This window comes from Equus caballus, chromosome 11 (assembly GCF_041296265.1).
Source record: "Equus caballus isolate H_3958 breed thoroughbred chromosome 11, TB-T2T, whole genome shotgun sequence".
Taxonomy (NCBI): Eukaryota; Metazoa; Chordata; class Mammalia; order Perissodactyla; family Equidae; genus Equus; species Equus caballus.
The window spans coordinates 52,764,256-52,779,282 of NC_091694.1; the positions used below are offsets into that span (position 1 = coordinate 52,764,256).

At 52.3% G+C, this 15,027-nt stretch overlaps 1 protein-coding gene across 18 annotated transcripts in view; it reads right to left on the reverse strand.

The window, feature by feature from the left end:
• The window catches only part of GAS7 (growth arrest specific 7), a 219,070-nt gene that overhangs the window by 49,459 nt on the left and 154,584 nt on the right, over positions 1 to 15,027 (reverse strand). For all 18 annotated transcript variants that reach the window (XM_023653502.2, XM_070226552.1, XM_023653503.2 and 15 more), the window contains exon 3: positions 10,336 to 10,416. In XM_023653502.2, coding sequence (XP_023509270.1) covers positions 10,336 to 10,416 — 81 coding nt within the window. The remainder of the gene's footprint in view (positions 1 to 10,335; positions 10,417 to 15,027) is intronic.

Consider the following 15,027-nt stretch of genomic DNA (forward strand, 5'->3'; position numbering starts at 1 on the left):
ATGACCCTCACTCATGCTCCTCAGGTGTGCCGATAAGCCTGCTTTCCGTGGCAGGGATGGAGGAGCCCTGGTTTGTAGTATTTGCCAATTTCTGTGGCATAAATACTCCCATCGTGGCCAATTTGAAGCCCCCAGCACCGCTGCATGCTCCTGACATCACAGATACACACGGTGGCTCATGCAGACTCAGTCCCCAGAGGTGGTGCTGCCCGCTCAGGGACACAGCTATGTGAACTTCGGGAGCCTACGTGCCTCCTCACTGAGCCTCAGCTTCTGTACCTGTAAAATGGGGATGATTCTACCTAGTCTCCAAAATCAAACAAGACAACACTTACAAAAAGGATCTGTAAATTAGAAAGTACTGCATGACAACAGAGGGGAGGATGGAGAGAAGGAAGGTCACTACTCTGTTCCTGAATCCGGTCACCTTGAACCCTATGCCTGCATGATCTCCGGAGATTGGGAAGGCTGTCTTCCTCGTGCCCCAGGCTTGGAGGGATGGCTGCAACATATATACCATGCAGGTCGGGCTGGGGCAAGACGCAAATTGATGTCCCACTCATGGCTCTTGTTGAGAGAGCTCTGCAGTGTGGCAGGCAGCGAAGGAGAGCATGCCTCAAAGTCACTAAAACCTACTCATCTGGAGTGGAAAGTGCTGGAGACAAGCAATGGAGTGATGAAGGCCACCCCATGTAGAACCCTTTTCATGCTGGGGATGTCCCTCATTCTCCACCACTTGCAGCAAAAAATCCAGGGCCACCTGCAAGCAGAACCACACTCCACAGGTTCCTGCGGGCAGCTCAGCTTCTCCCTGATCTTCGGGGTTGGCCCAATGCTCCAGAAGAAGGGTGGGCACAGATACACTAAGACAACAGGAACTGAGGCACAGAGCTGGCCCCCAGTGCAGTGGCTTGAGGAAGCAGCTAGAAACAACAAATTAACCCCATGTGGCCAGCCACAGTCCTGGTCTATACTCACACCCCCCAGGCAGCTGATCAAATGCAGATACTATCCACATGTCTTCTAGCTAAAGAGGGGGGACCAGCATTCCAAGAGCATCGGAGAATGCTGAGGGGGCTGAGGAGAATGTAGATATGCCAGGAAGGAAATTAGACTGATGATAAATAGCACTCACAATGAAGGCATAACATTCGAGAAATTTTACTTATCAAGTGGCATAGCACTGCAATGGATACAACACAAATGCTGGAGAATCTAAAGACGGCAGGAGGAAACCTTAAGGCGCTGCTTTCAGTCCACAGCTGATTGCTGGACAAAACTGAGGATGTGGACTATCTCAGTAATTTAATTTAAAAGGATGATTGAACTAAATGTATTAAACATCATATCCTACAAACAATGATGATATCTTTTGCCAAGAAGCCACGGAACATTAAAAAAAAAAAAAAGAAAAAGTTGGGCATATTTAAGCCACAATAAAATATCAATAAATTGCAAAAGACATAAATAACACAAGCTACATTCTTTGACCAGAAAGCAATAAAAGTAGATATTAATAATGAAAGATCAAATATACAAGGTCCCCATTGCCCCAACTCCCAAACATTTGGAAATTTAAGAAAATGCCCTCAATCTCTGGTCGAAGAATTGAAAACCATAATCACACAATATTTACAAAATAATGAGGAAAAACATATCAAAACAATTGGATAAGGCCTGAATTATATAGTTGAAGGAAAATTCATAGCCTTAATTATTTCACTATCAAAGCCAAGGGAGTAAAAATAAATGGACTAAACATTTGACTTTAGAATTAAAAAAAAAATTTAAGCCAATAAAATAAATGAAAGGAAAACACAAGAAAGGGATATAAATATGGCAATAGGAATTAATGAGTTAGCAGGCAGGATAATCTCAGCAACCCTGGCTGGTTCTCTGTGTGTGTTTGGGGGCGGGGGGGTTGATCACAACAATAAAAACACAGATCAGGCTAATTTGAGACTGAGACAAGCACAAATGCTCAGTATTGAGAATTAGAAAGAAAACATAAGCACAACACCGATTTTTTTAATGCTAATAAATGCAAAACCTTTCATAAGATTTAAGTTATCAAATAGGTTCAAAGGATACTAGAAACACCAAAACGAGTGAAACCTTTGAAAAAATGACCTCCCTCCAAAAGGCACTGGACCCAGACGGTTATATGGGCAAAGTCGTTCAAACTCTCAACAAAGATATACCCAGGCACGAAGTGCACCAGAGCACGGGGACACGAGGTAAGGTTCCCAGTTTGTAACACAAAGCCAGCGTCACCCTGGTCTCAAGTCTACCACCACCAACAAAAACGGACCCCAGTGCAGTTTGACCCCAACAAGGAGACAGGTAAGTTTGCAACTGAGCAGGCCCCACTTTGGAATCAGCTGCCACTTTTGATGGTGTTGATCACTGTAAACCGAGGTTGCCCCCAATTCCTCGAGGGCAGAGGCTGCCCTTCTGACCCCGACTTGGTCCCTTCATGGCACCTCAGAAGCGACCCTTAATACACCACGCTCTATCTCCTGCTTTCAGCCTCCCCAGCTCTCAGCCCGCCACGCTGAGGGCAGCCGCGAGCTGTCTAACGCAGGGGCTTTGTCCCCTAATCCATTCTCTTGCTCTCGCTTCAGTTCTGGTCTGTCAGCTGTTGGCTAATTACCGCTCATGTCAAAACAATTACTGGGAAAGGAAAAATAATTTTCCCTCCAACCATCTCTCCCCATGCAGCAGCGCTCCTCGGACGCCCCCTCTTGCCTATTCCTCCAAAAGTCCCAGGCACCGTCAGAGAGGCCATCCACGGAGACCTGGCCGCCAGGGCACACCTGCGAGCGCTCCCGACGGGCACTCCTGCCCTCTGGGCTCCCAGGTCCCCAGGGGCAAGATGCAGACCAGGCCCAAAGTGGGTGTTGTCGAGGCCTCCCATGTCCCGGGGAGAAAAATAAGATACAATTGGTCAAGGATCACTCATAACCATAAGAAACATAACTCAGTGTGGATACAAGAAAAAAAACATAAAATGCTAAGTTCAGCTGTTTTTAAGATAAGAAAAGGGAACAAAAAGTTCTCTGTAGTAACTTTAGAAACGTCCAATACACATTTAAACACACGCAGGCACACATCTCATTCCTCTTCATGGGTGGTTAGACAGACAGACAAAGAGACGGCTTGGGAGATGCCTAATGCGAGGAGGGGACAGATATTTGTTTAGAAAGGAGGAGGGGGTCTTAGAAGGTGGAGGAGCGGATAAAACAGGGAAAAGACGGATCACAGAAAGAGCTGTCGAGAGAGACAAAGCAACAGAGCAGAGCCAGCAACACCTGCTGCGCAGGATTCACCTTTCCAGAAGCTCTGCTCTCACTTCCCAGATCCAGCCCCCCTCGGAAAAGTTCCAGACCCCAAGGCCCGCTGTCCAGGAGCCTGTTCCCTTCGGAACCCCAAAGGGTACACGTACCCCTCCAGACAAGAACACCAGCCCTGGACACCCCACTTCTGCCATCTCCCTTCTCTCCGGAGTGAACACAGGAACTTCCCCTCAAGGTTAAGAAATCTGGCAGCCCGGAGGCCTTGTTCCTGAAACCCTCCACCTCCCTCCCGTCACACACTCAACAGGGTAGAACGTGACCTTCCCCAGGCGTGTGACACACAGCCCCAGTTGTGCTGACGTTTGTCACAAGTGTTAAGCAGCGAAGGCAAAGGGTGGGATCTTATGATCCCGAATTTGGGACGAATTTCCCCATCATTCAGATTTAAACCGCTTTGCTTACAGGAGGCCTTTAAAAATAGTTGACGTGCTCTGTGAGTCTCAAACAAGGCAACTGTGTGCGGTGTGGCCTAGGGACACAGGACCCATTCGGGGCAGAAAAGCAGGAACACCATGGAATCCACTTTGGGAAACACAGCTGTGGCTGCGGGAAGACAGGTTTTGAAGTCAAACAAACCGCGGCCAACTCGGGACAGAGCTGGCTGGTGCTCGGCATCTCTGAAGGCACAGCAGACACACCCCTGCCTCTCCCTGCACGGCCCCCCGAAGGCCTCGGAAGGGTGCTCTCCTATCGTCACAGCCGCTTTCTCGGGAGCACGCAGCGTCTATGCCGGTCTGCTTGTGGGGGCAGGTTTACATTACAGGCTTCTAGCCTGGAAATTCCTGTCTGACCTCCTGGTCTGGCGTCTCCCCTGGTTGTTAAGATGTAAACTGTGTTCCCCAAAAGAGAACTCACAATACACTCATCTGTGTGCGTGTGAACGGTTGAAACCCTGGGGCCATTCTCCAGGGCATCAAAGCTTCAACAGGCCTCGGGGAGGTTCCCTTGGGGCCTCAGCTGACAAGAACGAGGCTTCTACAGAAACCGCCCCCGGCCCCCGGGCCTTCCCTGAAGCCGAGGCGAGGTGTAGAGGAGGGCCACGGGGCCCCTGGGCCTGGCTGCTTGCTAACTCTGCAAGGGCCCCATGCTGCTCCTTCGTGGGGCAGAACAGCTCTTCAGGGTTTCCTGACCCGGAGAAGACAGTGCGGCCGTGGGTAAGGCCTTGGGTTCTGGAGCCCCTTTCTCAGGGGACGCACAGAGGTCTGCACACACTCCTGGCTGGCCCCACAGGCTCGAGGGCAGGCGCCCCTGATCTGCAGCGGAACTCACTCACCCCGCTGTGATCTGGCTCGCCAGGCCTGCAGGCAGACTGCTTCTCCAAGCATGGCAAAGCCAGAGCCTGCACCCAGCTTCCCTGACACCCTCCCCGAGCCAGGGTAATGCAGTAAAAGGGAGATTTCCTCCATCCCCAAGAGAAACACAAATGCAAGCTCACTGCTCGGCCAGGCCCAGAGCTCAGAAAGGAGTTCGCTCTCTACAGCTGCCTGCCCCGTCTCACGGGGGAGCCGCTAGTCACAGCTGCCTACTTAAATTCTGACAAGTTAAATAAAATCTAAACGCAATATGGTATCCAGGACTGGATCCTGGAACAGAAAAAGGGAATACTGGAAAAATTGGTGAAACTGAACAAAATCTAGTTTAGTGAATGATAATGTACAACATGAATTCCTTAGTTCGAACAAATGAATCAGGGTTACGTGAGACATTAACATCAGGGGAAACTGAGTAAAGAGTACAGCCAAACTCTGCACTGTCTTTACAATTTTTCTGCAAACCTAAAATTGCCCCAAAATAAAAAAAATTGTTAAATTAAGTTAAATTAAAAACTCAGTCCTTCAGGTACACTAGACACATTTCGAGAACTCATGGGCCACGTGTGGCTAGCGGCTACTGTATTAGAGAGAGTGTAGATACAGAACATTTCCATTATCACAGAAAACTCTACAGGACAGCACTGCTCTGTACTGGGAGGGGACGTAAATATAAATAAACACACTGTCATTCATTCTACCCATGACTCATACCCGACACACCCAGAACCTCATTTTTCACTCACATTTTCTTGCCGTCTCACTGATACTATTTCTGTTTCTCTAAGTCATTACTTCCACCCTGCATATTAAACCAGCCCAAAGATGATTGTCAATATTTGCCATAGTCACCGAATAGAGCCTCAGGTATTCTGTTCGCGTTTGAACTTTACTTACAGGGTTCTCCCCCAGAAAGCCCAGCATTAAACGCCTCTGGTAAAGCTGTCAAATGCACATGCTCCCCTAACTCTGGTGACATCAGAGGGAGCCACACAGGAAAAGTCCCCCGGCCCAGTGCTGACCCCAATAGGCACCCAATGTCCAATTTAGGGGGGACCCTGGGCGTATTTCCAGAACTCTCTCCCCAGCTGGTGACCTGGCTGTTGGGCCTCTGGGATCCCACAAACCTGCATTAAGAAGAAAGAGCCAGCCCTGTCTGTGGTGGCCCTTCACACCCTCTCCCAGAGATCACGGAGTGACAACACGAAAGTAAAACTGAGCCCCAGGGCCTTCCTCGCCCCTGCCTGGGCTTGGCTGGGTTAAGCTGTGGTTCCCGCCGACATTCTTCCTCACCTGATCTGATGTTCCATGTTCTTCAAGGAGTGACCACATGCAATGTTTGCTGTCAATGAACGTGGCTGAGTTTCCCACACTGCCCTCGCCCACACCCCCGGCCGTCTCGGAGGTAACTCCCCCCCAACCCCCACCACTGCTAACCGACAGCAGTCAACAGAGCCAAGTGCCACCTGGTTGCTTCAAGGAGTTATCAGGAGGACAAGACACCTCCACTGCATTTTGCTCTAACCCCCAGCTCCAACCATCATGCTCAGAATGAAACCTCAGCACCTGCCTCCGGACTGGGGAGCTGGACAGGTTCCACCCTAGCTGACCGCCCCCTCCAACCACCCATCACCTACCACTCTCCCCCTTGTGCCCCACCCTACAGCCACAAGGGCCTGCTTTGTGGTCTCAAATATGCCAAGGTCACTCCTGCCCCAGGGTCTTTGCACTAGCTGCTTCCTGGCCTAGAAACCTACATCACCACCCCACATACATATCCGTTTTTTTACTTTCATTAAAGCCTGACCTAAATGTCACTTCCTCACTCAGGCCATCCCTGACTCCCCTGTCACGCTCTCTGTCACACTGCCCTACTTTAATCCCTTGCGTTAGAACATACAAGCTATATCTGACATACTTCATGTTTTCTTGTTTGTCCAACTCCCCCACTAGAATGTAGGTTCCTGGGAGCAGGGACCACAGGTCTGGCCTGTCTATGGCTGTACCCCCTCTACCAAGAGCAACCTCTGGCGTATTTCTTGAATGAAAGGTTTGAAACTCCATCTCTCCTGCTTTGCAGGAGCACGAGCTGAACAAAAGGGGCTGAGATCCAGGGCCTGAGTGGTCTCCAGGAGAGCAGTCAACAACCCTGGAGCGTGAGGCTGGGGACAGCCAAGATCTGAAGCAACCTCACGTCCTCGCTGAGTCTAGTCCTCTCCCTGTAATAGAACCCCACGTCCTGAAAGCTGCCTGTAAAGCGAATGAGAGCAGGGCTGGGAAAAATCCAGCGCCCCCGGCAGAAAGAAATACCAATGCGGCTGCTATTTTCTTCTTCAGGTATGAGATCTAATTCAAAAACTAGAAAGGAAGATGTCAGAACATCCCAGATGCAATAGCCTCCCTGGTGGGTTCTCTTCCCTTCCACCCCAGGGTGCGGATGGACTGTTGATGCACATTCATGCCCCAGGATGGAGAGCATCGTGAACCACAAACCACAGAGACTGGACAGGACTCGGTGCGGTCCTCCTCCCAGCCCTCAACTGGTAGGCGGGCAAAGTGAGGCAGGAAGCAGCGCGCCCAAGCCCCCAGGCCAACGAGCCGCAATTTCTCAAATCCAAGACGTCACTGGCTAGTAGAGGCACCCTTATTTCAAGTACCACTAAGAAAGAAAAACAGATGCTTCCAATTAAACTAGGGTACACCATTGATTATAGGATGCACCTAATTTCCAAGATATTAAAAACGTGGGCGAAAACAAAAGGCGGGTCTTAGAATCAAAGAGCCAGGGTCCTGCGTGTTTTGCTGCTGCTTCTCATTTTGACGAGCCAGGTTGGCCGTCCAGTGGCCCCCAGAACAGTACTGACCTGATGTTCTGAGTTTCTCCACCCAGCGCCACTGACACTCGGGCTGGACGGTCTCTGTGGAGTGAGCTGTGCTGTGCACCGTAGGACGGTGAGCAGCATCCCGGGCCTCCACCCACCAGACGCCAGGAGCACCTCCCTGGAATGTGACAGCCAACAATGTCTCCATACTTGGTCCAATGTCCCCTAGTAGGAGAATCACCCAGAGCTAAGGGCCTCTGCAACTGCAGTCAGGCAGCATAACGAGCACGTGTGTACACAGCAGACCAGCGGAAGGGTGGCAGCTCCGAGTCAACAGGTATCTTCACGGCAGCCCCCTCTGAGCCTCTGGAAGGCTGATGTACATCTAGAATCTCAAAGGGGAGCGGAGGAGGCGGGGGGGCCCAGCTACATTTGACCATGGAGCCCTTTTTGGCAGACACCTTGACAGACCTAGGAGCCCATGGATGTGGGACACTGGTGCCCTGGGCCCCTGCGGTGGGGGCAGAGGAAGGAAAGTCAGGGTCCACACACTCTGTCTAACGCCTTGGCTGTGCCCATCACGGCTCTGATCCCCTCCACTGGTCTCGGCCCCCTCCGAGCCCCAGCCCAGCTCAGCGCTGGGTGGACAGGCCTCTTGCTGTACTTGTTGAAGGCAGGAATCTGTCACACCAAGCCCTCTGGGCCAGGGGGCCTGAGCCAGCTCCTCCCAGCCCTCCTCTGGGGGATGGCCCCCCAGAAACAGTGGAGAGGGGACAGGATGCTGCTGGGGATGGTGCCAGGGAGAGCTGGCTTTGGAGAGGTGACCCCACTGGCTCAAAGGGCAAGTCCTCCGACCAGCCCAGGCAGCAGGTGCGGCTGTTCACCTGTCACCTCCATACACCCAAGCCTCCCCCTGACCGAGCTGATGCCCCGTCCTGCTCTGGGGACCACTCTGGCCGGAAAAGACAGCTAGAGCCAGCCCAGGTACAGGACCGCCTCACATCATGCACGCTGGTCTTTCTATTGTGAAAAAGCACAAGAATAACAACGAAAGGCAAGGCAGCATGCCCAGCACTGCCCACTGTCACACGGCAGCTAGGGAGGCTGGACGGGCCCAAGTCTGGGGACTCGGTCTGAGCGTGGAACACTCACCCCATTCCTGGAAACAAGGAATAAATGCCCCACCACCCTGACCCTCAGGTGCTCCTTCTTCTTTAAAAAATTTAACTAAGAAAATACAATATAGAGCCAGTCCCGTGGCCAGGTGGTTAAGTTCGGTGTGCTCTGCTTCGGCAGCCAGGGTTCAGTTCCTGGGGGCAGAACCACACCACTCGTCAGTGGACATGCTGTGGCAGAGACCCACAAACAAAATAGAGGAACACTGGAACAGACGTTAGCTCAGGGCCAATCATCCTCACCAAAAAAAATAAAATAAAACATAAATAAGAACATTCTAGAAGCCTAGAAGAACTTTCAGTAGGAAGCACCCACCCACGCCGTCTCCCACAGCTCAGCTGATCCTCCAGGTCTGTTTTCCCACCTTTTCGGTTCTGAGTTCTTCAGCTGGCAGCTTTCATATCCCTAAATAACGTACTTTGACTATACTTTGATTTCTGAATGCATCCGTGGCAGACGATGTAAAGACTCCCCACAACGAAAGGTGGGGGTCTGGCCCAGTCTCTCTGTGTCCCCCGCCCTCCCCCAGAACCAGGGTTTGAGGGTCCTGTGACCGTCTTTAGCTCTTCCCCTGGTGACCTGTGAGGTGTTAGGTAAACACGTGTCCACGATGGTCACGGAGGCTCTCCCCACCCTCCTTTCTCCTCCCCGTGAGCTGAGGATGCTGCTGCTGCCCCACCCCACTCTGTCCAGCTACAACCATCTGCCACATTTTCAAAGCTATAAATGTCTAAATTCTGGGATGCAACCCCAACTTCCAGGCTTGGCCTCCAGGTTGACACCTTAAGTGGAAAACCAACAAACGGGGCTCACGCACCATCTGATCGTGGAGACATCTGTGAATTCACTCAACGTGGAGTCCAGGCTGTTTGGGGACTGAGGATTCCACAAGGATTCCAAAGGAAAGGGACAGTCCCCACCCTCAGGGAGCTGAGAGTCCAGTGTGGGAGAGCAACAACCCACAGGAAGAAGTACTCTGAGGGCAATGAAACGGCACGCTGGTGGCATCCAGAGTCATGAGCAAGGGCTCTAAATTGAGTGGTCAGGGAAGGCTTCCCGGAGGATGTGACCTTTAAAACAAGGCCTAAACCACGAGAAGTCAGAAGCTGTTCTCCCTGCTGGCGTGTCCTGCAATCTGCCTCCTGGGATCTCAGAACTAGACATCCCCTGAGAGTAACCAACCTCCCACCTATGACAAGAAAATATACCTTGATCCGCTGCACTTGATTACCTTTGCAGACAGAGAACTCATCTCCTCCCAAGAACTCTCACTTCCCTTTCAGAATGTTCAGTTTGAAAGTTGCCCTGCAAAAACCTGCCTCCTTAAACTTCTACTCCTCGATGCCTCCGGGAACCGTGTGGAGGGGTTCTGCCCCCACTGGGGGTCCCTGCACTGGCAAGCCGGGCAGAGCCGTGCACCTCACCTCACCCAGCTGCCTCACCTCCCTGACCACCTGAGCGGCGGGGGTGAGGGTGAGTCCGCCAGCACTGCTGCTGGCACTGCCAGACGGCCACCATCCTGCGTGGCAACAGGCCACGGGACCCCTGTCTGGGTCTGGCCCGTAGGTCCCCAGCCAGGTTTCAGACTCCGGGATCCAGAGTCCCGGCCTTTCCGACGAAGGTGGGTGTGTGGCCCCTCCCCGATGCCCCAAAGTAGTGAGTGGACAGTACCTGTCGGAGGCAGAGAGCTCCTGTGAGGGCCGGGGCTGGCCGGAATCCCAGGAGAACTGCCGGGACGCTCCCAGGTGGTCTCTGGTCAAAGAAAGAAAAAACACAGTTGCTTTGAGAATTTCATAGGGCAGAAGCTCCGAGTACCACAGAGCAGAACTAGATGGTCAAAGCTGGGAAAAACAGAGACTTGGCCGGTCCTCCCTCCCCAACCCCGGGACGCACGTGGGAGCCTGCTTTCTGTTCCCACACCCCACTCCCTTCCTGCCTCTCGCGACGACAGGGCCTTCTCTCTGCTGGGGACCCTTCTCCAGGCAGCTGGGACCAGAAGGAGCTGGCCTTCTGGCTGGGATCCTCTAAAACATACCAAAAGTCCCTCTCTTATCCCCCGAGGCTGCTAATGCACGCACCTCCACCTCTGTCTCTAGTCCTGGAACCCTAGCTACCAAGTGGGCATTTCTCCCTGAACGCCCACTGTCCCCTGAAACTCCAAAGCCCAGTGGAAGGAGCCCGGCCCAGACATCTGCACAGACGTGGTCCTCTGTCAAACGAGGGTGATTTCCAAAGTCCTTCCTGGGGTTCCACAGCCCTGCATCTTTGTCTGAATTACAACTGCTGCATCTGATCGGCCACTTCTCCCTCCTCCGATGCCCAGCTACACGGTCCAGCCAGAAATAAAGCTAACACCACAGCTATATCATCACTGCGAACACTGCCACTTCACCGCCGCGAGCAGAGACCGCTCAGGAAACTAGCTGGTGATAAAAATAATGCTTTCTCACTATATACAACTTGATGGTGTAGAAAACCATAAAAGAAAAGCATCTCACTCCTAATCCTACAGCGCGAGGTCACGGCTCTCAACACTGTGGGATCTACGTGGATTTGCTCTCTAGGCATTTATACATCTTTAGAACAAAACAAAATCAGATTTGCCATTCCCTCCACATACTGACTTTTATGAATATCTTTGCAAAATCATTAAAGGGGCCAGATAGCTCAGTGGTTAGGAGCAATGAACATCGGCGAGTCCAGGGCCGGCCTGAAGCCCCGCTCTGCCTCTTAGCACCAGCTGACCTTGGCCAGGGGGATGGTCCTCTCACAGTCTTGGTTCCTCCTCTGTAAAAGGAGATCGACAATGGCATCTACCCGAGGCGGTCACTGCATTCATGCCAAATGCCCACATACAAGCTTTTAGCATAAAGCTATTTTTAAAGTTAGCCCAATATATGGATATGACATTACTTCATCAAAAATGTTATTACTGAAAATTCAATTGTCTTAAAAATTAAAAGCAGAAAAAAGTACAACCTTTCCATGGCTGCTCTCAATTAGGAGTCAAGAGACTCCTCAGTCCCAACTCTCTGCCTCAGCTCTACCTCTAGTCTGCTGTGCAACCCTGGGCAAGCCACACTACCTCTCTGATCCTCCAATTCTTCATCCAACATGAAGAGGTTGGGCTAACTGGTCTTTTAGGTCCCAGTGCTCCTGCCCCCCAGGGCTCTGATCAGTGGTCTTAAAATCTTAAAACCCACTGTTTGGGTTTAAAGAGCTTACGGTTCCAGGAGTTGGGTGATAATATGGTCCTTTTATGTCTTAAGAGAAAACGGCACAGAGGGTCAGTGAGGGAAGAGCAGGGAGGATGTGACGAGGAACGAGAGTGCAGCGGGGTCGTTCAGGAGAGGCGACCAGAAGAGCAGGCTCAGAGGCGTCCCTGAGGAGGGGCGTGCGCTGGCGCTGAGGGCACCAAGACTTGGAGAACCCACTGTGAACACCACCGGCCACTCGGAGCCCGAGGGCAGGGGAAAGCATTCCGGGCCTGGCTGCCCACACGCTGAGCGACCTTTGGACCTCACCTAGCCCTGTATTTTCTTTTTCTCGACTGTAAAATGGGGATAAAAATGGTACCTAAATAGGGTCATAAGGGCATTAAATGGATGAATGCACGTAAAGGGCTTGGGTGACACGGGCACATGGCCGGCAGGTGCCTCATCGGAGTTAAATTAAACAGAGAGGCCAGCTGGATGTGGAGACGCCATTAGATGAGAAAACAGCCTTCGTAAAAACCAAGGCGGGCTCCCCCAGAGTACAGACGTGCCTCCCGGCCTCAGACCTCAGTCTCTTTTCTGAAGAGGCCTCCCGTCCTCCTGCTGGATCGGCCCCACCTGGGGGCCACAGTGTTGCCCCGAGGCCCACAGGGTCAAGTTCAGGTTCTCCTCTCCAACCTGGCCCCTGGAGCTCCAGGGACAACCTCCACAGCTTCACCAGCTCCTCCCCATGGCCCACCAGCCGCCTCTGATCAGTGCCTGGGGCCTGGAGGCGCCCCCTCCAGGCCCATACCCCCTTCCTCTCCTCCTTTCCGTGTCCTCCTGCCTCCTGTCTCTCCCCACACACAGCTAGCAGACCCCTCGCCCCGGAGCCCCGCGTCCTCTGCAGCTCACTCACCAGTGAAAATCCATTGCTGACTCTTTTCCAACACAGCACACAGGATAAAGTCCAAACTTTGTAGCGCCCACCCCAGCCCCTCAGCATGCACCCATCTCCAGCAAAGCACCCGTCTGTCTGTTCAGATGGACTTCCCACTGACGTCACTCCAGCTCCATCAACTCCACGTGCTGGTCTCAGAAGATGTCTTTGTTATAGTTGTTCACTCACCCCCACCACCTCCTGCCCCCACCATCCCTGAATGTCAGAATCTTAGTCATTCATCAAGTCCCAACTAGAATGCCTCTTCCACCACGCAGCCTTCCCAGATTGCTCCTCTCCTCTGTTGTCAAACGCCCAAACTCTCTAGAGTAGATGCTGTAGTGCGCCACCCAGGTGTCCCCAGCTGCAGCGGCTCATAGCCGAGTCCCTCCTTTGCCCAAGGTTGTAGCTGGGGTGGTGGGGTATGGGGTGCCACGCATCCAATGGCTAGTCAGTGTTGGGGTACAAAGGCCTATCAACTCCCGTGCCTCAAGTCAAACAATTCTGAAGGGCCATCCAGCTCAGAGCTCCCGAGGGGGCTGGCCAGGACTTCTCGTGACTGCACTGCAATGCTGCTCTCAAGAGCACACCCCCTTCTTGAACCTCCTGCACATGAGTCTGTCTGAGGACCTGACCTAAGGGCCCCACCCCCAACGCACACACTCTGTCCAGCTCCTTCCAGGGAATCAGCTCTTCGTCCCACCTCTCAGGCAGCATGGATCTTCACCTCGACATCTACCTCCTCCCCCAGAGGTCCCAGTCTGTGGCTAGCTCCCCCTTTCAAACACAGCAGCTCACGTGACAGACGGGCAAACAGAACGATGGACACTGTGGTGACATCATGTAGATTCCCAGCTGATGTGCCCTCCCCCTCTCCAGGGATAAACAGACAGCCCCACTCTCCCGAAAGCGGGAAAGGTCCCCAGAGAGCTGTCTGCACTGTGCTTTGACTCCATCCCTTCAGTGGCGATGCCACCAACCTTATTTCAAAAGAAGACCCTACAGCTCTTTCCGCCATCTTGCAGCTTGCGGAAGTCTGCGGGGAGCAGGACTTCTAAACATGTCTGGAAGGCTAGGGTCCAGAGGGAGCCCAGAGCTCTTCTTAAAACTGAAGGTGTTTAAGCCCAAGGTGAAACTGAATTCTGTTTGGGCAAGAGATGTCCGTATATGTACAAAGAACAACACAGCAACTCCTGGCAGCAAATGGAACAAACCAGAGGAACGTGGGGAGAGGTACCCTGTGCCCATAGAAACAGCCGCACACTTCGTGCCAGACTCCAAAGCAATCTTCCGGCTAAGGCCACTGAGTCTGTGTGATGCTGTCCCCTCAAAGATTTAAACTTCCTGAAAAGTAAATACAGTTACACACTGCATAACAATATCTTGGTCAATAATTAACTGCATATACAACCGTGGTCCCATAAAGTTAGTATCATAGAGCCTAGGTGTGCAGGTAATCTAGCTGGACTGTCTAGATTACAAATCATAGTGTGTAAGTATGATATGTGTACAATGACGAAATTGCCTAACAATGTATTTCCCAAAATGTAACCCGGTCGTTAAGCAATGCATGACTGTAAATAAAAGTGTGAACTTGTTCTCGTTTAAAAAAAAAAAAAAAAGGAAACCCTGTAGCAGATGAGAGGACTCTGCCACCTTATCTCCTGGCGATAGCAGGGGCTCCCAATTCACGCACAGACTTGTCTTCCCGTCCACTCACCCGTTCAACCATTCCTGTGTGCTGCCACCCGCAGGACACCACTATGCATGGGGGCACAAAGCAGAGGCCACAGTGAAGACTACTACTGAGCAGAGAAGCTACTGCACCCGGTTCCTCCTTCCCTGGCCTGGAGCTCTCCAGGAAGGGAACCACGGCAGCAGCGTCCACGGGCACCTAATGGGAATGTGCTGAGAGCACAGAGCAGGGAGTAGATGCCACTAGGGGTCCATTCGCCTCTCCACTGGGAATTCTAATACAGAATAGAGGGGCCAGTATGGCATCAGGTAGCCCAGGGGACTGTGGGAAGAGGCTCTGAAATCACAGAGAGATGCTGACCTACAGTCAGAACCCTGCTGTAGATGCAGGGTCCTGATGGAAGGCCCCCCCGTCCTGCACTCGCTGGCCAGGGTCACTCACCAGCAGCTGCAGTCCCTTCTCCCCATAAGTACCGCGTGCAACTCCCCATCCAGCCTCCGCCAGGGCTCCATCAGGGACAGTGCAGACGCCAG